The 27,948-nt window shown below is 41.1% G+C and overlaps 1 protein-coding gene across 4 annotated transcripts; it reads right to left on the reverse strand.

The window, feature by feature from the left end:
• Window positions 1-1,071: 1,071 nt before the first annotated feature.
• On the reverse strand, window positions 1,072-27,895 carry LOC126370192 (rootletin). Of its 4 annotated transcripts, XM_050014948.1 has the most exons (36): window positions 27,813-27,895; window positions 27,555-27,740; window positions 26,442-26,653; window positions 25,885-26,050; window positions 24,982-25,194; window positions 24,072-24,254; window positions 23,363-23,499; window positions 22,449-22,669; window positions 21,822-21,952; window positions 21,456-21,607; window positions 20,992-21,137; window positions 20,158-20,288; window positions 19,310-19,506; window positions 18,140-18,305; window positions 17,587-17,776; window positions 16,864-17,033; window positions 15,894-16,086; window positions 15,213-15,396; window positions 14,343-14,518; window positions 13,638-13,823; window positions 12,874-13,054; window positions 12,357-12,522; window positions 11,640-11,753; window positions 11,228-11,435; window positions 10,596-10,882; window positions 9,945-10,052; window positions 9,770-9,854; window positions 9,105-9,199; window positions 8,496-8,724; window positions 7,940-8,084; window positions 7,120-7,252; window positions 6,278-6,389; window positions 5,354-5,511; window positions 4,207-4,377; window positions 3,199-3,333; window positions 1,072-1,358 (listed from the first exon to the last, which is right to left on the reverse strand). In XM_050014948.1, the coding sequence occupies exons 2-36, from the start codon at window positions 27,714-27,716 to the stop codon at window positions 1,251-1,253; spliced, it is 5,751 nt and encodes a 1,916-aa protein (XP_049870905.1). In that variant the 5' UTR covers window positions 27,717-27,740; window positions 27,813-27,895; the 3' UTR covers window positions 1,072-1,250. The 4 variants fall into 4 exon arrangements, with proteins under 4 accessions (XP_049870905.1, XP_049870906.1, XP_049870908.1 ...); XM_050014949.1 differs by lacking the exons at window positions 27,555-27,740; window positions 27,813-27,895 and adding an exon at window positions 26,804-27,333; XM_050014951.1 differs by lacking the exons at window positions 27,555-27,740; window positions 27,813-27,895 and adding an exon at window positions 27,281-27,311.
• Between the last annotated feature and the right edge of the window lie 53 nt (window positions 27,896-27,948).

A 27,948-nucleotide genomic window follows, 5' to 3' on the forward strand; every position in this document is an offset into this window, starting at 1 on the left:
ACTAAGGGGCCGTCCATTAATCATGTGATGTTTTTTTTTTCTCAATTTTAACCTCCCCCCCCCCCCCCTGGTGATACGTGATGATGTTCAAGACTAAATCCCATATCACGTTTTTTTGTAAAAGATCATTCGGCTATTCATCAACGGCTAACAATGGCGGCTTTTCATAGGATTCAGCATATCTTGTTTTGATGCACCATGAGTTTTCCACACTTCCAAATGATAACGATTATTAACGATCTTATTTCCAATGCATAGACGACATCACATTAGCAGCTATTACCAGGAGACTTTAAGGAAGACCTCAGTAGCAATAAACACATACTTTTACATTACTCCGCAGTGAATCTTGAGTAAAGTTGACAAATACTTGAGTACGGTCACGAGCATTAATATGTATTAATATGTATACACTTTAGTACCATGGCACATTAAGTTTTTTGACAAATTGAACTGTAAGCCTCACTCATCATCATCAATTTAAGAGCCACGCTCTTGTCGGTGCAGCATTTTTTAGGGAAAAATAGGGCAGTGGTTTCCCTCTTGCCTTCCGCCCCAAGCCTCACTAAATGTCAAATATCTTAGTGCGACAGAGTCCTAAAGTGGGTACATTATATTGCTCATGACTGTACTTATATAAGTCATACTTTTAATCTAGCATTTCACTTTTAGACGGACAGACAAATATTTGTCGTTTGCGTTGTTCAGCAAATATGACAAGAGGACATGGAACGTACCATAAGAATGTAACTTGGTACATATGAAGTGGGTCGTAAGGTTGAAGATACATTATGAAAATCTGATTACTAAATAAACACAGATCTAAAACTAGGAGACGAAAAACATCTTATTTTTTTATTTAACTTATTTATGAATTTTAATCAAAGTAAACGAAATTGTGTCATTACACTCAGCGGTGAAGGAAAACATCGTGAGGAAACCCACATTCCCGAGAAATGCATTTTCGGAGGTATGTGACCTAACCTAACCTGTATTGGGGTGGTTTTCCCTTCGCGGATGGGAAGGTCAGACAGGCAGTCGCTTCTGTGATTAACCGGACATGTCAAATCATCAGGTTACGTAAGCGGACCCTGGAATAATGCTAGGGAGATGATGATGAGGCGTTACACTCCGCGAACCCTTTCACAGTCTATGATAGTTGATAAGTCTTACAAATCTTCCTTAGCCATTAGCGTTATACTCGACTATGGTTGTTTGTAGTTTGGCATATGCTGGTGTGAAGTGGTGGTTTATTTGGAGGAATCGTAGCTGTCGTTAAGTGGTGGAAGGCTGTGGGCGAGAGTACTATCCAGTTTCCGCGCCTCGTGTTCCAAGGTGTACGAGTCCAGCGCCGGGTCCTGTAAGAAAACAACATACACAATGTCGTGGCTGGGGTTAAAATAGCCACATCCAAGCAATTCATCTAAAAAAGTAGTGCTATTTGACATTTATGTTACAATTTCTGTTCTTTTATAAATTTTCTTTTTGCAGTCGAAATGTTGTAAAACATTAAGCTAAGCTTGTTTCACAAATCTATGTCCAAAATCTAATATATCTATAAATGATTGTAACACTAAGAAGGTAGCTGATGCCTATAGCACAGGCTTGAGTCTATTTTATGCATCAGCTGAAATTATTATTTTGTAACTTCAAAATTGTTGTTAAATGGCTTTGTGTGGAAATACATTTTATTATATAATATTATTTGTTTGCATTGCGCACTTACGTTTATACGCGCAAATGTCAAATTGCAATATTTCTATTTAGCCTGTTGCTATTTATGTGGCCTTTTTAACCCCCCAGATCTTAGAATTGATCATTTCATGATGTGTTTGATCATTTCATAAAATGGTCATATTTCATAAAATAAAATATCATGAATTTGCCACATTATGATATAGTTTGGCCAGATCAATGAACACAAAACGACTGAGGACAGAAGAGGCAAGATGATTGGACACCTAATAAGACACGACCAATTCATTAAAAACATCATAGAAGGAAAGAGAGGAAAGGGAAGACCAAGAAGAGCTTACATGGAACAGATTAAAGAAAAGGTTAACGTCGTGTCTTATAGGGAAGTCAAGGAATTGGCCTTTGATAGACTGGAATGGAAAATGCTGCACCGACAAGAGCGTGGCTCTTAAATTGATGATGAGTGGCGCTGGTGTTGATTATATTTAAAACTTGGTTGATATTATAATCGTTGAATAAATGTAATTCTACAAATTTCCATATCAATAGCATCGATTAGGTAAATAATTTTAAACCTAAGAAATTAATCGACTATTCGCATTTTTAATACACCACATAGTAGCATGGACACCGCCTACATTAAGACCATAAGGTTCACAACATGGTAAAAGAAGTCCAGGTATGCTCAATCGTATGACAAGCAACCACTGCTAGCCCTTGATGACGTAAGTGTTACCACTGCCTTACCATTAAATAGGTATCTCCAACGTTCCAAGGACGTAAATTTTATTATTGAAAATTAAGTGAATTACTGACTAATGTATTTATTTGTCACATATATAAAAAATATTAAAACTGCTATTAAGGCAACAAAGGGACAGCATCCTGTCGAACATGATGGATCATCTGTAAGAGCGATAGGCTGATCACCTATCATCATACGGTTTATCATTATCCACCTTAGGACTGTGTATCAAAAGTGGCTGCAAATAGTTTCTTGATTATTTGTAGTTCTGCCCACCTCTTCGGGGAATACGGGCGTGATTATTATCATAATTAAGAACCCGTTAATATGTGCTTTAATACGGGCGTGAGTTTATGTATGTATATATGTATTAAAACTGCTAGTAACTGTTTAAATAAAAGTTCAAAATTTCCTTGCAAAAATATAAAAACAATTGGTCGTGGGTAATTTATTATTTACGCAATGGCAACGCATGGTGAGATGACGTCACCTGGGATAACCTTGAAATGTTAGCTGTCACTTTTGAGCATACCTGGTTTTCTTATACCATGGTAAAATTATGTATTTTTTTTTTTCAAATAAATATTTTTCTTTCTTTCTATATTGTGTTTGAGGAACATAGCCTGGAGTCCCTCATTCTGGAGCGATATATCCTACCGCACACACTGCAGAAGCCTTCGGCAACCGCCGAAGGAAACCAAGCCGGCAGCATTCCAACTGGAATGCTGCCGGCTTGGTTTAAGTATGTAGTATATTACCTGGGACACAGTACGCAAAGAGTCACCCAAGGCACTGCGCAGGCGCTGCACGTCCCTGGCGGCGCGGCCGCTGCGAGCCACGTAGGCTTGCCGGCGACGGATCTCGGCCGCTAGTTGGGCGCGAAGCTGGGACGCCTAATAATAGAAGATTTAGTTAAGAAAGAATGAAATGATTGATTTCTATTAAGGACGTGACAGTATAAACTCAATCACAGCAAAAAGACACAAAACAATTACCTATTACGGCCTCTGTGGTCCAGTGGTTGAGCGTTAGACTCACGATCCTGAGGCCCCGAGTTCGAATCCCGATGGGGACATATCACAAAAATCACTTTATGATCCCTAGTTTGCTTAAAACATTACAGGCTGATCACCTTATTGTCCGAAAGTAAGGTAATCCGTGCTTCGGAAGGCGCGTTAAGCCGTTGGTCCCGGTTACTATTTACTGATGTGAGTGAGTAATCGGACATGAGCCATGTCAGGGGCCTTTGGCGGCTCAATAGTAACCCTGACACCAGGGTTGATGAGGTTGGTAATCCACCTCACAACCCACACGATAGAAGAAGAAGATCATGCTTTCTGTTAGACCGAGGTGTCAGGTGATGAGCCATATCGTCATCTGTTGTAATCGAGCCAATCATAACCCTTCTCTAGAAGAAGATAGCTTTGAGACCAGGGTTGATGAGGCTGGTATTCCAACCTCACAACCCACACGATAAGAAGAATTATCTATTCAACAATACTAAACTAAGTTTTGTAATTGTTTTCTTTTTATTTTTAAATTTCGATTCTATGGTTAACGCAATGAATGATATCCTGTTATTGGCTATGATACACTATGTAATGTAAAACTGCTGTCGGATATCTTATGAATAAAGTGTTATCGCCTGAAGTAAGAAAGTAAGTAATAAGTTTATTTCCTCCACAAAAAAGAATCCATAGCAAAAGACATTTGGTTTGTACATACAATATTTGAGAAGAGGCTGGTGCCTAAACTAGTATTGTGACCTGATGTTCCAGCCTCACGATCTGCTGCCGGTGGCTGGCCTCCCTGGCTTCAAGCAGCCTCTCAGCCTGCAGCGCCGCCTGGCGGTAGTGCTCCACGTCCTCGCGCATGTTCGGAGACACGCTCGACAGGTCCGTCAGGTAGCGGTTGCGGGCTATTGACAGCTCTGCTTCCTGTTACCGGTAGGAGCATGTTTAAATTTATAGGCAACTAGCTTTTGCCCGCGACTTCGTCCGCGTGGCGTGTATCTATCTTACGCGGTTTAGATTTTTTCATACAAATGTTTTTTTCCCGCTAACTCCCGTTCCCCTGGGAATTTTGCAATATCCTGTTGTAACTAAGCTTTAAGTTTACTAAGGTACCTGCATGCTAAATTTCAAGCGTCTAACTTAAGCTGTTGTTTTTTCATACAAAAGGATTTTCCCGCTAATTCCCGTTCCCGTGGGAATTTAGGGACTGCATATCATTTCACCCAGAGCTTCTGTAGCGACACATTTCATTACATTTTACAATGTCAGCGTTCTTAGTAGCAAGCAACGGCAACGTGGCCCTGTGCCTGGCAGTCTCTCCCGTTCCGTCACCAGGCTAGGTACACTGCCTGTATTTAATATAACCGCGTGTTATTTCCCGGTGTTCCTCATAATTTGTAATCAGTGTTTACTGGACGATACAGATTCTAAACTCACTAAGTGTTTTTAATTTCGTGACTTCCTCCTGATTAGTTATAGTCAGAACAATAATTGGTGTGGGTCTAAGTACTATATAATATACCCATATATACAAATGAAGGACCCCCACACTTCTATGGTGTATACATTTATGAAACAAAACACAAACTAGACTTATAAATATGTAGTCATTTTGCGACGATAACAATATGAATAACTACATTAAATACTATATATTAACTATATTAATTGTGCAACCAACACTGATAACCACAACTTAGATTATACACAATCTGTCTAAACGGTAAAAGGTTGCATCTCGAAAAAACAGCAAATAATATAAAGAAAAGAAAAAACATTTTAACGTTAACCTTAGAAGGCATAGGGAGAACTAAGGACTCTCACCACACATAAGGACTAAAGGGTTGATAAGGTTGGTAATCCACCGCACAACCCACACGATAGAAGAATAGTATCTAACCTTATCAGAGAGTTCCTTCTCGAGGCGCCGTATCTTCATCTTCAGCTCTCTATTCTCCAGCTCCACGAGGCTCAATTCAGTGGAGAAGCTCTTGCCTTTGCACGTGCAACTAGGCGGCTCCTTGTAACGACCTGATGAGTCCTTCGTTGAATCTGGGCCTAGGGAATGATTAATTTTGTAAAAAATAAACATTTTTTTAATAATATAAGATCGCGTTTGTCCAGTCTCACCTGATGGTAAGTGACAATGTTGTTTAGGGTGGATCACGCGTTGAAGACTCCCCTAGAGACTCCCACATTATAACGAGTTGGAAAAATAGACGACGGCAGACAGTTCCAATCCATCGCTGTTCGCATCAAAAAACAGGCACCGAAGTATTTCCTACAAAAGCCGACAGACAGGCTATCCTTTGTCTGTCGACTTTGGAGTCGAGTCTTCACTAACAAGACATCATCATCTTATTGTCTATGAGCTTTAATAAGGCCGCCTGTTGTGCTTTTCTTTATATGTTGTCCCTATCTCGGTATTTTGTGTCCATTGTGCTCAATAAAGTATTTTATCTATCTATCTTTATTGGTCGTCACCGAGTCGAGAGAGTTAATTCCACCCACTCCATTCTAAGCACAAACACTTAGACGTCGGCAGGCATTTCATCCTTATGTTGTCACTGATCCGCGCTAAACGTTTTGCATCTTCCTTATTGTTTGGACAGCAAAGGACTGGAACGGTCTGCCGTCGTCAGTATTTCAACTCGTTATAATCTGGGGGTCTTCAAAACTAAAGTTAACAGGTATTTGCTGGGTAAGCGTGATCCATCCAAGACCACATCGTCACTTACCATCAGGTGAGATTGTGGTCATTTGCGAGCCTATAGTTACTAAAAAAAAACATGCCCCCTCAGAAACCGACCCCAGAGAGAGGTACCTGAATCCAAGTCTGAATAGTAGACGCTCTTCTCGGTTCTATCGTGGCTCTTGCTTCGTAGAGCGGACGGCCGTGGCATGCGGCGATCTGCCTCCATCTTACGTACGGCATCCTGCAATATTAAAAAATATTAGTGACATCATAACGAATACTAAGAGGGATGATTCAGCACATTATTCTGAATCAATATCAAGTGGAATTGTCCATTGCAAAAGTATAGAATTGAAAATAATTTAAGAAAACTAAAAAGCAACGTGAATTTTGCGACGGAAAAGTCTACTTGATATTAACTTAAAATCATGGTCTGAATCATCCCCCTATTCGTCTGTCGTTAACTATATCGATATGTTACGCGTACTTGCGTACTCCTACAAACAAGATTACCTAAGCTTTGGCCACAGATTAAAGAATAATACGTATACGTATAGAACGGTAACTACCCGCACCAATTCGCATCCGCTCAGGCCCGAGCTAAATTTACCTCACCCCCTCTATGTCTAACTTTAATTTAAATGGGTCGTATACTAGGTTCAAGATAAATTATGAAATTCAATTACTAAACAAAGACAGATCTAAAACTAACGAAAAACATTTTCGTTTTTGTATTAAACTTATTTATACATTTCAATCAAGAAAACGTAAAAAATGTCCGATATTTTATCACGTTTATTTATGACGTCTAAGAATGCTTTTTATACAAATTCCAAAGAATTTTCGTGTTTTGACGTTTAGTGGCGGTGATGATGATTACTCCATCGACAAGAGCGCAGCTCTTAAATAGAGAGAGAGAGAAAAAGTAACTGATTTGACTAGTTGGAAACTAGCATACTCTTAACATATACCTGTAAAGCGTCGCACTTGGCTTTCATCTCGGTTCGCTCGCGCTGCAACGCGTGTAGTTCTCGCTCCAACTCGCTGTCGTTGCTCTCCTTACCGTCCCATGTCGTCATGCGGAGCTGCGACTCTAGCCCGGACCTGTTTAATATGATGTAGAAACAATGGTTCTGGTACCAATACTCTTCTTATTCTTTTAATATTTTTATCCTCTGTAAAGGTCCCCCTAGCGCTCGAATAACAGATGACATACCAAGAGTTTTCAACTCTCGGTCAACCGAGCGTCGCCAGGTCTCTTTGGGCCACCCACCTTTCGCGTTTTCCACGCGCACACCAGACTTTTGTTTGCATAGCGCACTTCCTTTTATATGCACAAATGTCAAATTAGAATATTGATTTTTTATATGAATTGCTTCGATGTGGCCTTTTTTAAATGCCCAGGTTCCACAGGTTTCTCCAAGGACACCCATCCCCACCCATGACCCATCCACCATCCTTTCCACACCATCTAATTTTATTTTAAGTTACACCTGTCCCTTTCTTATCCGGCGAAAAGAAGGGACGGGATCGACAGGCATAGAATTTATGGAACACACGTCAATCGCTTAAGTACTTAGTATCGTAGCTGCCTAAAACGCCCTCCGAAGCACGGATCATCTCACTTTCGAACAATAGGGTGATCAGCCTGCAATGTCCTAACCAAACTAGGACTCATAGAGTGAATGTTTCTGATATGTTCCCTCAGGATTTCCAACCCAGGACTTCCACATTTTGAGCCCGTTCAACTATTAGACCACAGAGGTCGTCACGTTACGTCTATGAACATACCTCTGTACTTCTACGTTGGCCAGCTGGTTAGTCAGTCTGTGCACTTGGTCTTCTAGTGTCGCATTCATTCGCTTCAGTTCGCCTAACGCCGTCTTAGCACTCTCCAGTTTCTCGCTTAGTACACGACGTTCATTCTCGCAGTTGGCTGAAATAGGGGATTGAGTTTTATTATCTATTTCTCGTACATACGAAAAGCAAGGACTTGTTTGTTGATTTTTTGAAATTCTATATCCTCTAGTGTGACAGTGTGACAAATAGTAGCTGTATATACTGTACACCTCTGCCTACTCCACCTTGCCTTGGAGAGGTGCATCTATGTTCCTGGTTACCCATTTATTTCCTTTTAACTTCAACCTTTCCAATAATCCAAACCCACTTACTATACTGATTTTAATCTTACAAAATGTCCGTGATCCTGATAATCAACTCTTTCCATCACAATCCTTCACGCTTTACCAAAAAGAAACCAAATACACTTACCGGATTTCTTCCAAATCTTGTTCATCCTGGAATTCGCCACTTAATCCCATAAACAGACTAATCTATATGTACTTACCAATACTCTTCTGAATCTGCCTCAGCTTGTCGACAGCGTTATGCTCGTTGTTCTTGGCTTCGTTGAGCATCCGCTGCGTCTTGCTCAGTTCCGCTCGCAGCTCGCTCTCGGCCGTCGCTGCCTTCTGCAGCGACGTAGACAGCTGCTCTACTGTGCCTTTGAGAGACGTGCATCTGTCTTCCAGAGAGGCAATCGTGCGGGTGTAACCTTCGCAGCGTTCTTGGAGTTTCTGTGGAAATAAATAAAAAAACCTCGTTTTACACAGACACTACACACTGACGTTATCGTACACGCGCATCTGTGTATGTGACGTGTGATGCCCATACGATTGAAGACTAAAGTAAAACGTAAAAGTAAAAGTAAAACTGGGGGGGTTTGAGGTAAACCTAGCTTAGCCGCTGATGAGCGGAGAGTTGCCGTTCTATACGTAGTATTATTCCTTATTCTATGGCCAAAGATTGTTTCGGGGTATCGAAGAACAGAGCGCCCCGCAAGTCGAAGTGTGACTAGGAATCGATGATCCAACGGTGTTGGCAGTTGTACATGTGCGTCGCGCTGTGTAAACATAGTTAACGCGTTTCTCTGAAAATAGTTTAATATAGACCCGACCTTCAAAGCTTGATCTCTATCTCTGGCAGCGACAGCGGCGCGCTGGATGTCGCCCTCCAGTTGAGCTCTCCTCACGTCCAAACGCGCTGCGCGACCTAAACAACATCATCAATATATTATTATAATTGAAACTATTTGAAACGCTACATTACTCCGTTATACCGGTTGTAAAATAATACCGTCTGCGTTCTTCCATAGCTTTAGTGCCAATGCTCGCCATCGGCTCTCGTATTTGTAGTATGGATAGTTAGAATGTCATTATTCTATTTCGCCTTAGAGTAACTCCATGTTAGTGACCGTATAAACTAAGTAAATTAGCGCCATCTAGTGAAGGTGTGTCGTATTATTATGAACACTTTGACAATTAGTACAGATGCTCGCTACAGGCGCTCCAATGGCGCGCGTTTTAGCGGCAACTTTTCTAGTATGGCGAGGGACACTCTGTTTTATACAGTATATTACTTACTCTATGACACACACTAATTTAAGAGCCACACTCTTGTCGGTGTAGTAGTAGTCCATGCTACTATTTAGGGAAAAATAGGGCAGTGGTTTCCGTCTAGCCAACCGCTTCAATACAATACTCAATACTCAAAGACAATACACACACACAGACAGTCATGAATAAGAACGACATTAATAAGACAAGGATATGTTAAGCATACCTTCAGCAGCTGCCAAAGCTTCACGCAACTGCCCGACCTCTTGCACGCGTTCTGCTAGTTGTACACGGAGATTTTCAGATTTGTTCTGCAATGCATCATGGCCGAAAATAAGGGTTATTATCAAGAAGTGTTTGTCTACGTATAACGTAAAAGTAAGTCTTGGTTTTAAACTTACCTCATTCTGTACCTTCTCTTCTGAGACTGAGCTCAAAGCAGCTTCCAAGCTGGTGATCTTGTCTCTCAGGTTACTGATCTCCACTGTCTTCGCTTGAGCTTGTTCGTTCTGAAACAACAAATTGTATAACATAACATAAGCTCTCAACTACATGCCAATTGGGATAGTCAGAGATACATCCATAACAAGATGAACTAAGTACCAACACTTCACCGAGCTTTCCGTTAAACCAATGGGTTAGGTGATGAGCCGTATCGTCGTCTATATAATGATCGAGTCAACTCATCATCTCCCTAGCATTATCCCGTTTTTCACAGAGTCCGCTTACATAACCTGAAGATTTGACAGGTCCGGTTTTTTACAGTAGCGACTCCCTGTCTGACCTTCCAACCCGTGATGGGAAAAGCTCAATACAGGTTAGATCACATACCTCTGAAAATGCACTTCTTGGGAATGTGGGTTTCCTCACAACCTTTTCCTTCACCGCTGAGCACATGATAATAATTTATGATCCAAACATGAATTCGAAAACAAATTCGACAATCATTGGTTTAGGCCTGTGCTGGATTCGAACCTGCGACCTCACAGTGAGAGTCAAGCGTTCTTCCAACTGAGCTACCAGGTACGAGGTACGTATATATTCAAACTTACCAAAGCATTCAACTGCGCCTCTTTCTGGCCAACTGTGCTCTGCAAACGAGCCTTCTCCTCCTGGATATTCCTCAGGTTGCTGGTAACCGACTGTAACTTCCCTTCACCCTTGCCCTGTTGGTCGGTCGCCTCCTTCAACTGTTTCTTCAGCATGTTCATCTGAGACTTGAAGTCGTCCCGTTCTCTCTCTATTTGGCACACTTCGTGCATCAGATTGCGAACGCCTTTCTTGATCATTTCCGGGTCCACGTCTATGATTTCGTTGCGGTCTTCTGAGTGATCACGACCTGTGGTTGACAAAATTTTAAAATGTTCATCGATGTTTTACAGTTATAATTTAAAAAAGTTTATGTCGTCTCTCGCATGGCACAATTACGTTAAAGCAAAATGGTCATCAAAAAAAACCTCTTTTTTCATTCTTTTATCATAACTTTTTGGGTATTTATCCCAATTCACATGACGTCAAGGTATATTATGTACGATATTTTGGCGCTTAAGTAATTTTCTTTCCAGTGATGATATAAAAACAAACAAAATACGTTTTTTAGATCATTCCATGGATGAAGCTTTTCTATTGGTTCAAATATCGCGTTGCACGCGATATGCATATAGTAAATAAAGTAGGTACATACCTCTATGCGGACTATATCTCCTGGCGGGGCTAGCGAGCCGCCTCCTGGCAGCCGCCTGCACCGACCCGTCGGCCTGCACGCCACACACTCGCCGCAGCGCGTGCACTATCGATGACAACTTGGCTTCGGCTTCGCGTTTGCCGTTCTCGCATTGAGAAAGCGATGCTTCTAGCGCGCGGCAGCGGCCTTCGCTGCCTCCGAGACGGGCCTTTAAAAATAAATAACAAAAATTTGTGTTACTAAAATCAACGGAAAAATTTAAAGTTCATCGTTCTTGCGTCCAACGAGTGTTGTCAACTGTTTTCAATCGACGAGTCATATCGTTTTAACTCCGCAAAGACGTCTTGGAGCTAGCGATAAATCAATTTGTAATATGGGCAGAACATCTTCCCTTCCACGATTCAGTTCATACCTTCAACTCTTGGATCTGCTGCGTGGCGTCAGCAAGACACACCTCCAAGTTGTGTTTGAGCTCCTCTAAGCGACGCTCCTTCGAGCGGCAATCTTCGAGTCGCAACACCAGTTCCTATAAAAATATAGATTGTTTTCACATTGCATGACAGTCGTCCCGTGATCATGGCACTTGCAACAGTGTTGAAATATCGGGAGTCTCATATCCCTGATTTTAACGCGGTAAGAACTCGCTATCACGTGTTTTAATTAAACTGTTTTCTTCAAAAACATAAAAAATATTGGTTTAAATTACTAATAACAACAAAGTAGCATAATCAGTTTTAAATTTGAGGTGTCCATCGCCCCGCATGCATCCGATAAACGTGTCCGGCCCAGTCCCACTTCAATTTGGCGGACTTTTTCTCCAGATCATTGAAGTAATTCGTCTATAAAAGCAATATCGGTATTTAACATTTGTTTACATTGCACTTACTTTTATATGCGCGAATGTCAAATTGCAATTCTGTTTTTTGAATAGCTACAATGTGGCCTTTTTGGCCCCCTGATCGGCAAACCTCCTCTAGTACAACTCCTCGTTGGCGACTAGAAGCGAGTCAGCCCTAGCGACTCCCGGCATGGCTTCTAGTTAGAAACCAGCACCACGTTATCAACATATATACCGACATCTTTTGGTATGCAACCCCCTTTATAGGTTATAGTAACGCCATGTTCTTACCTGGTCCCTGGCCCGGCAAGCTTCCTCCAGCTCAGCTCCTCGTTGGCGACAAGCAGCGAGGTCAGCCCTAGCGGCTCCCAGCATTGCTTCTAACTCAGCGCCGTGCCTTCGTGCTGCAGCTGCTTCGTTAGCGCAACGCTCGCGTTCTTCTGTCTCGTTTTGGAGTCTGTAGAGACAAAATTATAGTGGTATATTACTCCGCGACGTATGTACACAAAAAAATATAAAGCTTATCTAATAATGGCGCAGAAAATACTGTTTCCAGTTCCTATTTAATCTTCCTTAGCGAAATGAACTATCACCAATTCCTCTTTCTTGCTGTTGTGAGTCTTCAACTCTAGAGAGGTGAACCTGTTATTTTGTTAGGAAATATCTCAACGACACCATGACTTAATAATACATATACACTAGCAATACATATACCGCAATCTCCTGTTTCTTATTGTTTCCATGATCATTTGTGTTCTCTGGTTGTCCCTTAAGAACAATCCCTATGATACTGCTTCAAGAGTCTTACCTGGAATGCAACTCCTTGATATCATGGTTAGCTTGTTCCAAAGCAGCGCGTTCCCTCTTCAACTGCGCTTCGGTGGCTTTGAGCGAGCGCGTCACATGTTCGCCGCCCGATTCCGCTTCCTTGAGCAACGTCTGAAGACGAGACACCTCTAGCTCAAGAGTCGTGCGGTTCTCTTCTAAACCTGGATGAAATAGGATGGAATGTCTTTATTTGCTCAAAACCAGAAAATAATAGAAGTTTCTGTTATTAGTTATAAGGTTAATTTTTTTCAGTTCCTTGTCTGAGAACTGATTGAAGAATGTGGAGGAAGCACGTGAAGTATGTCAGGATCGAAGCAAATGGAATTCCATAGTCTCCGGTGGGAAATAGGCGTGAGGTAGGTAATTATTTTATTGCATGCATGTCTGAGAACATGTAAAAACATATGAGATATAGAATTAAAAAAAGATATTTAAATTATCTTGACTCCTTTTATTTTCAAAAAACCAAATGCGCCTTACATTCGGGCTACAATCCAATCATAGACAATCACCTTATCTTTTTAAAACTTCCGTCCCATTCATTAACCCAAACTCAAACCAGCCTACATTCAAACCATAACTCAGACCATAAACAACCAAATCTCCGTTCATTATCCTTCTATATTTTTATCTCTTATCTCTTCCTTTCTACTCACTTTCCTCCATGCGTGTACTTATTTTCGGCAGCTCAACAATAGCCCAGACGATTCACAACCCAGACATCAAAAGTCAAAATGTACTTACTGGTGATTTTGTGGTATGCCTCGTCCGTCTGCCTGGCGGCTTCGCGACGTTCGTGCTCGGCCCGTTTGACGTGATCGCGCAGGTCGCGACAACTAGCGCTATACTTGTCGCGCTCGGCTATACAGTTGCTCAGCTGGCGACGCACATCTGTCAGTTCTTTGCGAAGACTATCTGCTTCGTTTTCCACTGATGACAATTTGTTTTTTAAATTAGTCTTCAAACAAAGCGATTTAAATCTACGTACGGATATGCGTACATTTATATACGCTTACCAAAAGCGAACATACCAGGGTGGCAGAAGTCAATTGAAGTCATAGAACCTCAGTAGAAGTTTTCCTAAGGAGTGCCAGATGTAATGGAGGATATTACACAGTACGTCACTTGAAAGAGCCATGTTTTCACTCTAAACAGGTTAGTCAAATCAGTTACTTTTTACTAAACGTCAAAACACGAAATCAAACTTGTATGAAAAAGCAACCTGAGACGTCACAGAAAAGGAATCTACCCATTGACTTCTATGCATGTCACAAAACAGTAATTTCGAAAACATAACGGTAGTTATGTGGGGTTCTTATATTCGAATTCACCTTGAAATATGTCGCTTCTTCCTGCTCTTAAGCTTAGCTCGTATCTTAATACTAGCTTAACATCCTCATGGAAAGCCTACAAAACTCGTTCAATCACGCACTATACACATATACTCACACTCCTTGAGCTTGCGTATGGTGTCCTGCAGCTGCGCGTACGCGTTGTCGTACTTGTCCTCGGCCAGCGACAGCTGCGCGCGCACCTCGGTACACTCGCGGGTCACGGCCTCTTTCTCCAGGTGGAGCTCCTTGATGCGATTCTCGAAGCGAGCGCATTCATCCTCAGCCGCCGCCCTTTGGGAGATATAAGAATCTTATTACTCCTGTGAATTCACTAAATATCTTTCTGGTAAGTGCCATGAGGAGTCTAGTTATTTCACACGGATAATACAAATAAAAAATATGATTAGAATACTACACGTATTCGGAACGTACAGCATTACTGTCATACAAATAAACGGGAGGGAAATCCATTATTCCCGCTAAATGTACGAGAAAAACTACACGAAAGTACCAAAAATACATTACTCCCGCTCGTGTTGCTCTATGCTCCCGCTTTCGCAATTTAAATTTTTCGAAATTGTAAGTAGGTTGGACTGTCCGTACATGACTTATTCTTCCATGAGTCCATGACTCACTTGTACAGGAACACTATATAAATGTCTTATTTTTATTGTGTATGTTACACAGATACACATATCTGTGTAATACTAATATTAGGGAGTAAGAAATCATTGTTACTAACATCCTGGGTCCATGTTACCCGTAATATATATTTTTTATCCAGTACGGTAATACTAGCGACCTGCCACGTCTGTACGTATATAAAGAAAAAAATAATAGAACAATAAATTTAAATAACGACAATCGCGCGCGAATTCTCAATATGAAAATTAAAACATTAGTTACATTCGGTTACTTTCTTCCCTCGGTGAACAACGTAACGTGAACTTTTATGCCTCCAATTAGAAAACGTTACAAAACGTACTTAGCCTCATCAAGTCGTGTCTTCAGTGCAGCCAGCTCATCCTTCAGCTGGTTGACATACGTCCGGTCCTGATCGGCCCGCGCCTGCGCGTCTCTGCGAACACGTTCTAACTTGTTCTGTTCGCAGTCCAGCGCACGCTTCAGTTCTTCTAAGCGTTCTATGAGCGCTTGCTGTTCTTGATGTGCTGTGGAGAAAAATATAATGTAACTAAATTCAGAAGTAACAAATAACATAAGCTTCCAAATATATCCGAATTGAGGTAATCAGTGATACATCATACATCCATCGCAAGATGAACTAAGTACCCACACTTCTCCAAGCTTTCTGTTAGAACAACGTGATAGGCGGTGAGCCAACTGTGTTAGTGAAAACTGCAACAATTAACAAAACTCCTTTATTGAAGTCACCAAAATTTTCATGAGTTTTCCTACAGGAAATTCCACTTGATATCAACTGAATCATGGTCTGAACCGTCCCCCTCAGTATTCGATACGGTGTCACTAACACCTATATCTACTTGTATGGCTACCATTATGCATTTGTACGGGGCGTAAGTGGCATCGTACTTGTATGGCTATCTGTACGTACTCCCACGGGGTGTAGGCTTTCTTCTACCTGCTTAGCCACTAACACCCTGTATTAGACTACAAAAGTTAGAAAATCAACTATGAAATAACATACCCATTAGCAAAGCCTGCTGCTTATCATTCTCAGCGCGCAGCATAGCCTCGTCATGTTGCAGTATCAGCTGGTCTCTCGCGAGCAACAGTTTCTTCTCTCGCTCCCTCGCATTGGCTTCCGATGACTCCTTCTCGCTTGTTAAAGCAGCAATGGTCTGACTCAACTTCTGTTCTAGGGTTTGACGGAGTTGTTCCTGTAAAAAAAAAAACACATATACGAGGATCGATCCAATAAATAACAGTATTTGTAATGTTATATTAACTCTCACTTCTTCTTCTCTCGTGTGGATTATCAGATCAATGACCGATCTACTCAACCCTGGTGTCAGAGAGTGTCTACTACTGAGCTGCCAAAGACCCCTGACTTGACTCATATAACGACACTTAATCTGTCCTGCGAAGCGATAACGACACTTAATCTTCTTGTTTTGCAAGCAAGATGATATTTACTTATTAGATTTTTATATAATTTTGGTTTGCACCATCCCTCGCTCCATTGCATAAACTTCTTTCATCCTAAGGTTGCCTGATAGAAAATGCTGTTTAGCAATAAGGCCGCATATTGTGCTTATTTTATTCGCCTGTATATGTGCTGAGATTATGTTTTGTGCAATAAAAAATTGGGTAGTTTACTAGGTCAAAGATAAATTATGAAATTCTGATTTACTAAATAAAGACAGACCTAAAGGTGACAAAAAATGATTCCTTTTTTCTGTTTAACTTTTTTATGGATTTAAATAAAGAAAAAAATAATAATAAGTGCGACATTTTGTCACGTTTTTCTATGACGTCAGAGCAACCTCTCGACCTCAGAGGTTGCTGTTTCAAACAAATTGACGTTTAATAGTAATTTAATGTTTTGACGTTTAGTAAAAAGTAACTGATTTGACTAGTTGGAAACTACCTTATTATTTATTGATTGATTGATAGGTCTACCTACAATATTAGGGCATTATATCAAAGTCACATACCTTTTCCTCTTTAAGCTTGTTGATGTTAGTAGCGCTTGTGCGTTGCAGATTGGTTAGCACTTGCTGGTATTCTGCCTCCTTCTTCCCAGCTTGTGATTGAAGCGAGGTTCGTGTGTCTCGTAGCTTCTTCTCGCTGTTCTCCAGGTCTTTAGTAAGACGGGTGATCTGACCTGAGGAATGGGAAAGTTAGACGTCAACAAACAACAACACACTTCGGAATTCTATGATATCAGGGTTGGTTACAAATACCACACGGAATCAATTCCTCTAAAAAGCAACCTTGATATTTGACATTTGTTCGCATTGCGCACTTAATTATATATGCGCAAATGTCAAATTGAAATATTTCATTCTTAGATGCATTGCTTCGATCTGGCCTTTTTACTCCCATGCCCAGACCCACTTCTAAAAATATAATAACTAAAATTGAACGCAACACCGATGCCAGTTTAAATGTTTTACAAGGTTTTTTTTATTATAAAGTTGATTTGATTAAGTTTTAGCGGGCAAGCTCGAAGACCTGCCACTTTCTTGGATCCGGTCCTCGTTGCCACGTGTTGTAATGCTTGGCTTGTATGTGTGTGGTATGGAATATAACGAAGAGGCGACCAACAGACGCGCTAGTCAGTTGCATACTGATTAATCATTACGAAGTACCCATCACCTGTCAACCTTGACACATACATTCAAATCCATTAGAAATTAGGTTCTAAGCAACGGTACCTTTATAATTCTCGCACTGCACCAGTGTGTCCTGCAGCTCCTGCTCGAGCTTGGCTCGCTTGTTGTCGGCGTCCTCCAGCATGTTGGCAGTATCAAACAGGACGGCTTCCAGCGCATCCTTCTCCGACCGCACGCCCGCCAGCTGCTCTTGCAGGTGATGCTTCTCTTTCTCCAGGCTGTCTATAAACATCTGGAATAAAAAATGACGGTGCGTTATGACCAGTCATGAGTACCGAAAGGTCATCGACATCTCAGGAGTAGCGTGAAGTCTAGCCATTGCTGTCAATTACCTACTCAGTTAACCAATGCCGACGTGCATGCACACAGGATCGAAAATAATAATAAATGTATATTGTGAATCAATCTTTGTTAGCGCTACAAAAGCTCGATGATAAATAGCCTATAAAACAGACAAACGCTCGAATTCCGTGTGAGTTTCCCTAAGAGCAAGTGCTATAAAAACAAAAACAGATTTGTAATCATTTATGATAAACAAGTCACATAAAGACATATTCAAGCCAAACAGACCAGTCATTTTACGAGTAGGACCTACCTGTTTCTCCTCCCCATCCTTGACATGGTCTTCGAGCGCTCTGTTGATGCGTCCTATGGTCTCATTGGCCTGTTCGAGTCGCTGTTGTAAGCGAATGATCTCTTCGTTTAATGTATCCTTCTTACGGACCATGGCTGTTAGTTGGGAGCTCAGCTCGCCGCGTTCCCTGTTAGCGGGTTAGTCGTTAGTATAGCTATAGTGAAAAGTATTTGTTAGGTTAGCTTTCCCCAACATCATTCCTGATGGAAAGGTTGCACACCCCGAGTTGGGACATCAGCTCACAGAATAGGTTAGTTTCCAAATAGTCAAATCAGTTACTTTTTACTGAACGTCAAAACACAAAATTACTGGAATTTGTATGAAAAAGCACACTGTGACGTCATAAAGAAACGTGAAGAAATTTTGCACTTATTATTTCATGTTTCTTTATTAAAATTAATAAAAAAGTTAAATATAAAAAGAAAACGCTTTTTGTCACCTTTAGGTCGGCATTTATTTAGTAATCAGGTTTTCAAAATTTATCCTTGACCTAGGAAACTACCCAATTCCCTATTTTACCGGTTTAGTATACACAGTCTGATCGCGATCGTTGTATCGCGCCTTAGCAACAGATGTGCAGGGCGAGATAAAGCGAGAGCATCAGTTCAAATGCTCTCGACAGACAGAGACACAGTGCAGCGGGCTGCCCTGATACCTTCGACGCTGTTGTAAGTGAATTAACTCGATCAACATATCCTTACGGACCATCGTTGTTAGTTAGGAACTCAGAGGGACCAAAAAGGCCAAATCTAAGCAGTTCAGCTAAGGAAGCAATATTGTAATTTGATATTTGTTGGCAATGCGCACTTAGTTTTATATGCGCAAATTTCAAATTGCAATAATGCTTTTTCGATGAATTGTTGCAATGTGGGCATTTAAACCCCTCTGCTAGCCGCGCCCCCTGTTAGCGGTTAGTCGTTAGTATAGTTGGTGTGATGTGATAATTCTTTTAATACCGACTAGAAAGAAGTTCGCATGATGATACCATAATAGGCTCTGGTACGGTGCGCCTTGAGCAACCTGCATTCAACACGACGGTAAACCAATTTCTAAAGGATATGATATCGATACCTAAAAGAAGATATATAGGAACATCCTCGAACGAACTAAACCTCCAAAAAATAGACTTACCTAGCTACCTGACGCAGTTCCAGCTCAACTCTCTCCCTTTCAGTCTCTAAGAACTTGATCTTCTCATAGAGCGAAGCCTTGTCTGCCTCGAGTTCCATCCTTGTTTGTTCTGCGGCTAGTAGTTCTTTACGCAAGGAGTTGAGATCCCCTTGTTGCTCTGATGTCTGGCTTGAGAGGGAAGATTTCTCGTCTTCTAGCTGTGGGGATTAAATGAAAATATTTTCGTTTTATATTAAGTTTATTCCATTAAAGCACTGGATTCGACTTTATGAGTTTGAATTCATATTTAGATCACAGAAGTCATAGATAATTGGTATCACGTGGTTTTCGTAATTTATGTCCAGTTAATGGCAATGAGTTCGCATGATGATTCTTATCTTAAAGCCTCACGTTTCGGAGGTATGAGGATTAGAAGACCGTCGAAAACTACCTATAAACCCATGCGCCGCCGTTTTTCAAAATCCACCAGATGGCGCCACTGTTACTACGCTACCCTCCATAGCAAAAACTTCAGACGCCTTCAGCAGCCATCAACGACCTCTCTGATCGACCGTCCGCACAGGAAGTCTGACACCCAGCTACCAAAGTCCGGGAGGGAATCACTTAGTGATCCCAAGTTTAGTTAGGACATTACCGGCTGATCCCCTAATTGTCCAAAAGTAAGATGAGCCGTGCTTCGAAAAGCACGTTAAGCCGTTGGTCCCGGTTACTACTTACTGATGTAAGTTAGTAGTCGTTACATGAGCCATGTCAGGGGCCTTTGGCGGCTCAATAGTAACCCTGACACCAGGGATGATGGGGTTGGTAATCTACCTCTCAACCCACACGATAGAAGAAGACCGTCGTACCTGTTTAACATCTTCTAGCAGTTTCTTCTTGTCACACTCCAAGTTTCTGATGGCAGACTCGAGTTTCTCCACCAGATCTTGCAGGTCACCTCTCTCTATGAGAGTTCTCTCTAGCTCGATCTCAAGGTCACCTGTTATTAAATAAGATTGTATGAATAACTAGACAAATGTAAGGATAGGTTTTACTGTACGTCTACAATAAATGAATTAAATAAAAAAATATATATTTATTTCTTTAATAGAGATGGTACATAATAATATTTGCAGTTGTGACCTCCTAGTAAGTGTGAAACACCTGTGTCAGAAGGTCAAGCTCCTCCATATCCATAAGTACTTATTGGTACCAAAATCGTATTAGAAAGAAAGAAGAAAGAAAGAAAGAAAGTATTTATTATTAGAGGACACCACAGTAACAATACAAACACAGTAGGGGAAAAAAAAATATTACACAGAATCACAATTATTAACAAAAACGTAAAAGAAACAGAAAAATAATAATAAAATACAAAATATTGGTTGTACAGTCATGTGGCGGTGGTGGACGTCCTCAATAAATGGACCTCGCTCAGCATAAGCCGCGGCGTGAGCCACGACGCTGGTATTCTGCGGGCCCAGACGAGTGAGGCATGGACATCGTGTTCCATACTTATTTATAAATTTTTCAGTAATTAAGTATTATCAGTAAACAATGAAGAAAATATAAAAACAAACATATATGTGTGTGTTTGTGTGTGTGTGTGTGTATGTGTCAACGACACTAATTACGTCCTAGAATTACAATATTATACATCTTAGGACTGAGATTGGAATACGAAAAGAAAGAACAAGACATACTCCTATGTTTCTCCATCTGCGATATTATAGCGTCTGACTCCATCTTCTGTTGTTCCAGCAAGTCCTTGGCCAAGGCTGTCTTGTTCAGGTCCTCTCTCACTGTCACCAGCTCTCCGCGGAAGCGTGATGAACGCTCTTCTTCCGCTCTAGAACATTATTGTCCCTTTACATTCGAAGTTCTAATTGACCGAGAGTTAAAATCCCTAGGTACCTATGTCATGAGAGCAAGCTATAGAGGTTACAAACAATCGCCACCGAAATTTTAACCTAAGCTTGTATGACTTGGCCCAGAATCGTCCCGGGGCTACCTCAGTGTGCAAGGTGTTAATCCCGGCCAGCACTCAATTATCAGATTCGGAACATCTGATTCAAGTCTAAGGTATCCAGCCATTACATTACAGAGGTCGTTTGTGAGGTCTTATCATGATACTTCTGAAGTTGAGAATCTTTAAGAGCATACAAACCTCAGAACAGTCTCCCTGGTCTGCGCCTCGCGATGCAAGTGGTCCACTTCAGAGTTGAGATTCCTCTTCTCATTTTCCAGAGACTCTATGGTCTTCTCTAAGCGGGAGTTGATCTTCTGAAGTTTCTCGTAGTCTGACGTTAGAGACTCTACCTGCGAGATGTTTTGATTATTTACATACAGAAGCACAAGAGGTTCGAGGTCTTCCTGAGGTCACCTTAAATGAGGATGAAGTCGATGAAAGCTGGATTTAACATCTTAAAATACAAGTGATAGCATGGTATTTTATCTGTCAAGACAGAAACTGAGTTACACAAACACCCCCCTGTACTAATTTGTCAATTAGATATTTCTTTTTCTCTCTCACCATAGCGTTAATTTCGACTCTGTTCCTCTCCAAGTTGTTCTTGTCTATGCGCAGAGATTCAACAGTTTTCTGCAAAGACTCCTTCTCTTGCGTCTGCTGGTTCAAATCCGCGTTAGCTTGGTCCAGTTTCACTAGAAAAGCAAATTGAAAATCACCAAAGGATATATTTTATGTTAAATAATCGGTAAATTGATAGAAACAATTTAAACCATATTTGGTAATTTCGGAGTTAAGATTTAGCAGAGAAGCCAATTAAAATCATTAAGAGAAAAAACGAGGAACAAAGTATTTTTTGGAACAAATGTTATTACTTATTTAATACAATATGATAACCAAAATATATTCGGGACTACGCCGTCTATAACTAACGAAATATTTGTCGAAATAAAAATACATACATCTGAAGAGTTCACCCAAAATACTGAAATGTTTTAGAACTTTAAAGGTCCAACACCACCCTAAAACGATTGCTGGCGGTCAACTACTGATCAGTGTAATGACGGGAAGCTTGCCAATACCAAGCTATCTGCTAATTTATGTCGTGGCCTCGATGTAAACTCCATATTTAAATTTATTATTATTTGGTGGTAGCAGTCGTGTAAATGGGCTACGGAGTTAACTCTTTACCTTGCAAATCGTGCACCTTGCCCTCCAACTGTCCTATAGTCTGGTCAGCCGCGTCGCAATGCTTCCTGGCGCCGGCGAGTTGCTCCCGCGCGTTCTGCAGCTTCACTTGCAGCTCGTGGATCTGGATCTGGTACTTGTGCAGAGCTGCTTGTACTGCCGATATCGAGCTCTCCGCGAACGCTGTTGCGTTAGCTGACTGAGGCACGCTGCGTTTTGGTGATCTGTTGGCAGTGGACAAAATATTATCATAATAATTCAAGATTCAACAATGCCAAATGTCAATATGCTGTGCAATCGAGTTCAGACTTTTCAGGCGTATTCATGGCGAATATTTAAGTATTTTAGTAAGCGAGACCGGGACCACCAGTGCTCGCTCGGTCCTCGTCTTAGCCGCTGTGGTATAGCAAGCCCGAGGGCCCCCAACAACTGCGCATGATACATTTCCCTCCAATATAGTTAAGGATTATTACAGCCAGACACACACGCGTACGATACTTATAAGATGACAACAGTATACACATGGTCAAACCCCGGACAATCCATACAAAAATCTCATTCTTCTGCATAAATGCAAGCAAGACAAACAGTCCACGCGCTCCTTCTTACTCCTTAGTGGTATACCAGACTTAAGTGAGACCCAGAGGGGGTGAGGTAAATCTAGCTCGGTGCCAAATACGAATTGGTGCGGGGGGCGGAGACGTTTGTTTATACGTTATATTATTATTTACTCTATGACTTGGTATTGTAGACCTAAGATAGAAGATCGTATCTTAACATTATGTTGGAGTGGTCATAGATAATGCCTTTACAACGCGCCTATTATGTGTGTTTTTGTTTACGTGATAAATAAAAATGGGAATTATTGAATGTCTATGAAATTGTTAGTAGTTAAGTTACGGTATTGGAAAACTTACCGATCAGACAAGTGCACGCTAGATGGAACAACGTCGGTCTCAGAGTCGTGTATGAGTGCGCGCGCAATCTCTTCCAGCGCCGAGCGCATCACGTTGGCTTCCGAACACAACGTCTCTGCGCAATCGCAACGCTCCTCCTGTAAATAATGAGGTTATTATTCTTGCGTCGTGTGACTTATGTGATCGATGGCGGACTTCAACTATTCAACGGATGGTGTCAGGTCTGTGACAGGAAATAAACGTGGAAGCATTCTTGTGGCTCAAAAACAACGCAACGAAAATCTTACCGCGGAGAGCGACGCTTCAAATCGACGCTTCATCGAGCGATCACAGATCCACGCACACATACAGGCTCTGCCCGGCAACCGCGCCGGTTAGTCGCCGTCAGCCGGCTAATAGACGCAGTATTCTATCTACGTGGATAGACGTACGGATATTGTACAAAAAGTCTCGATAATTCGTGTCGCGCGCGGATCAGTTGCCGTGTCGTGCCACGGGTGAAGTCAATGTACACGCTTGCAGGTGTTTGTATCGTCAATATAACATTACCAGTCCCTGCAGCTCTCCGAGCAGGTGTTTTATCCTGGCATTCCTCTCGCGCAGTTCAGCGGGCATCGAGTCCCGCTGTGACGTCATATTGCGTAGATCCATGTAGACATAAAGTCAATACACACAATTGCAGATGTTTGTATCGTCAATATAACATTACCAGTCCCTGCAGCTCTCCGAGCAGGCGTTGTATCCGCGTGTCCCTCTCGCGGAGCTCAGCGAGCGCCGAGTCCCGCTGTGACGTCACATCACGCAATTCCACGCGCAGAGTCTCCACTGTTACGGAGGGGGCGGAGTCGTAGCCGGGGGAGTAGCCTGGCGCGGGTTGATGGTGCGGGTCCGGCTGTCAGGCCAGATACTCAGTTTAAAATAGGATAGTTTCCAACTAGTCAAGTCAGTTACTTTTTACTAAATGTCAAAACACGAAATTACCATGAAATTTGTATGAAAAAGACACCTGTGACGTCACACAAAAACGTGACAAAATGTCGCACTTATTATTACATTCTTTATTAAAATTCATAAATAAGTTACCTAAATAGAAAAACGAAAACGTTTTTGACACCTTTAGATCTGTCTTTATTTAGTAATTAGAATTTCATAATTTATCTTTGACCTAGGAAACTACTCAATATTTTAGGCAGAAATGTAAAAAACCCTCTAAAAATTTTACATCACCCAATAACCCGACAGAAGTAAGTTGACAGCACACGTCAAACGAGTTGCATACTAGCGAGATACCTATTTGATTCGCCCGGGTTATTAATTTTAAAATAAACAGCCGTCAATAAATAGAAAATAGAAAAATAGAAAATAGAAAAATATTTATTTCAAAAAAAGAGATTTACAAAAGTAATCTGTTACAAAAAACTGGTTTTATGAGGTACAAAATCAAAATCAAAATCATTCGTCACTTTCCTTTTTGGTGGATAAGAAAATGAGAAGTATAACTTAAAATAAAATTAGATGGTGTCTATAGGAATTAGCACCATAGTTTACTTGTAAGTAGTCTTCACTCCTATCAACAACATGAGTACTTAAACAAGTAACTGTTTTTTTATGTTACCTACCTTGTTCCCATGTCCACTGGCATAAGCATTGATAGCGAACCCACTTAGCGTTCCAACAAGCTCCCTGGCCGCAGAATCGAAGTCGTTCTTAACCCGGTACAGATCACGCTCCGTGCACGTCTGTAGTTCTGAGAAGAAGCGCTTCACGCCGACCACCTCACGCCACAGGCTGAGCAGGCGGTTGTGCTCGCCTGAGTAGTAGTCGTTGAAGGCCTGGAGGTAGGGAAAGATAAAACGAAAAAAAACTTAAAAAACACAACAAACCAATGACCCAACAACAAACAACAAGAAATAAAATACAATGACATCAATTTTGTTTGTTGAATGACAGTGTAGGAATACAGGCACAAACAAAAGTTTCTTGTAATTATATTAACCTAGAGGTTTAAAAGCTTATAAAACGAAAAACTACATATGTAAAATCACACCTATCCCACTGCGATAAGCGCAGACTATGGTATTTCACGAAAAACTAGGTAGGGCTCACCTGAGCTCTTTTTTTATACTTCATAAAATATTACATTACGATGCCTCCCAGTTAACAACAAAAATAGATTCATCTACAACAGATACTATTGCATACTGGCTACTGCCAGTGGTAATAATGATGATGATGATGATGATGAGACCCTACTTACCTACCTGACTAATGTGCAACAATGTTACTGAATGATGAATTTATTAAAATACCATAATATATATTTTTTTTGTTAGAGCATGTTTTTTGTTTTGTTGTTAACATCTGATTATTGAATTAAAAAAAAAAAATTATCAACACTGACAGTCACACAAGTAACTAATCTTTTACTTACTTGAACTAGGTCTAAATAATCTAAAGGAGAGGTTCTGAACCAACCAGATTTCAATTACCTAATATTTCAAAGACAAATAGGTAATACAAACCTGTTCTTCATCCTTCCATTCGTCTTCCTTGATGGCCATCTCGTCGCGGAGTGTCTCCCAGTCATTGGTGAGCTTCTGCAGGTCATTAGTCAGAGCCTCGTTGAGCTGGTGGGACTCCTCCAGTTGGTCACGGAGCAGGTTGTTCTGGGTCACCAGCTTCTCACACCTGAAAGTATTTTTTTAAGTGAATTATTGGAACAGTGCTATAATATAAATGATGTTAAGTGAGATTGGACTAAACTTTGTGAACTTTATTACCCGGTGAGAAGAAAAAATTTTCTACCTACTTTTTTCAATTGATAAAATATGAACAAAATATCTATTTAATTATAATGTATTGATTTGTTCATGGCTCTTTAGTTTTTTATAAGTCTGAAGTTGGTTTCTAAAATGTCATAACAAATGGGAACACCTTTACCTACCAGCAGAATCAAGAAGACAATGTTAAGGCTTATAGGTGGGAATTCACTGGCATGTATATTCCCGCCTTCTTTAGAAACATGCCAGTGCCCTACTGCATTCTGAAAAAATAAAAACAAATCTCAAACAAAACTCACTTGCGCTTCTCCTCATCAAGTCTCCTCAAAGCTGTTTCCAAGTCCCTGATGGTCTCATCCCTGCGAGAGTCAGCGCTCGAGGAAGATGTCACCGGCGGCGGCGGCAGCGCAATAGAAGTCTTCGCTGGCTGCCGGTACGATGGTTCGCTACGAGGCGTAGTCTCCAGCATTTGAGTCTCCAACTCGGAACATCTTTGCTTGTACTGCAATACCTAGCGAATTTCAAGTGAGATTTAAGCTCCTTGTAACGCTTTGAGTGGATGTTTAGAGTTCTTTCCATGGATATTCCTGATTTACGAAATTTTAAATTGAAAATGGAATGTTTTGAAATTTTGAGTCTATGTAAACACAGTGATACTAACGAAAGATTTTGAATACAGAGCAATGTCGGAGACGACATTTCATTTATACCACTAAACGATACTGCCTATGTATAATTTACTTATTAAGAATTAATAAGCAAAAAACTAAAAATCAAGAACCGCAATGTTTTGATTTTTGATTACAATGACCGACATCTCATTTTTTTTTTGTTTTGGTTTTCCCCGAAGGGTAAGGCAAAGGGAACTATGCCCATACAGCCATGTCTGACGTATTTTTTTTCTTGATGATTAATGAAATGATGAAAGGTGATGATGATGAAACCTAAGCCCCCACCCTCGGAGTAGACTCCTACTCCGAACCCCAAACGAATTAACTCAAAAGTCCGCATAAACTTTTGAGTTATGAAGCGGCTTCCCAGCACGAAGCGAAAATAGGCAGATACACTTTGTTTATTGAATACTCCAATATAATAACACTCGCGAATGTCTTCCGACTAACTTAATGCGATCATTAACCACAAAACACCACTTCGTATTAATTATTTAGATTACTCAATGAAGAAAGCAACTGTCCCGTTCCCGTTTCCCGCCGAAAAGCCGACCGACATCTCAAGTCACGTTCAGAAACATGTTTTTTTTTTTCGTTACATGTATATTAGGCGAAGGTACGTCACACAACCTTTTCTTAAGTCAAAACAAAAGTTTTCAATTATTTTTATTATTTCTTTTTCTCCAGAGTACAGATTAGTTTATCCAAATTATACAGGTCGTGTTTTTCAAACTACATTACCTTAGCCTGCAAACGGGACACAAGCGCCGCTTGTCCCTGCTGCGAGCGACGGTAAGCATCAAGCCTGCGCTTGTGATCAGCCGCCTCGCCCGCCAGGCGCGCGCGCAGCTCCTCATTCTGCCGCCGCAAGTCGCTGTTCACGCTGCCTCCAGGCGAGTCCATCTCTGGTGGACTATCCAAGGATTTCTAAAACAAAAAATATGCCTGTAGGAACATTAACAATTTGGCTAGGCCTTCTGACCTCCTAAGCGTACCTACCTCCTTTTTAAGCCTCTGATGTGGAAGCGTGCCCGCCCGCCTGCCGCCGATCGGAGCCCGCGCGCTCCGCGGCGTCGTCAACCCTTCCCTCGTCGGCAACTGTAAGCAAAGCCACAATTATTTAAAAAATACTAGT

The sequence above is a fragment of the Pectinophora gossypiella genome, chromosome 10, assembly GCF_024362695.1.
Source record: "Pectinophora gossypiella chromosome 10, ilPecGoss1.1, whole genome shotgun sequence".
Lineage (NCBI taxonomy): Eukaryota > Metazoa > Arthropoda > Insecta > Lepidoptera > Gelechiidae > Pectinophora > Pectinophora gossypiella.

What these genes read in the sequence shown, in the direction of transcription:
- LOC126370192 (XM_050014948.1), bottom strand. Translation starts at nt 27,716, where the DNA reads ATGGACTCGCCTGGAGGCAGCGTGAACAGCGACTTGCGGCGGCAGAAT. An exon ending in AGGATGGGGAGGAGAAACAG is followed by an intron (nt 17,777 to 18,139) that starts GTAGGTCCTACT and finishes TTTTTATTCCAG; the next exon opens with ATGTTTATAGACAGCCTGGA. An exon ending in CCAAGTGCGACGCTTTACAG is followed by an intron (nt 6,390 to 7,119) that starts GTATATGTTAAG and finishes TTAATATTGCAG; the next exon opens with GATGCCGTACGTAAGATGGA.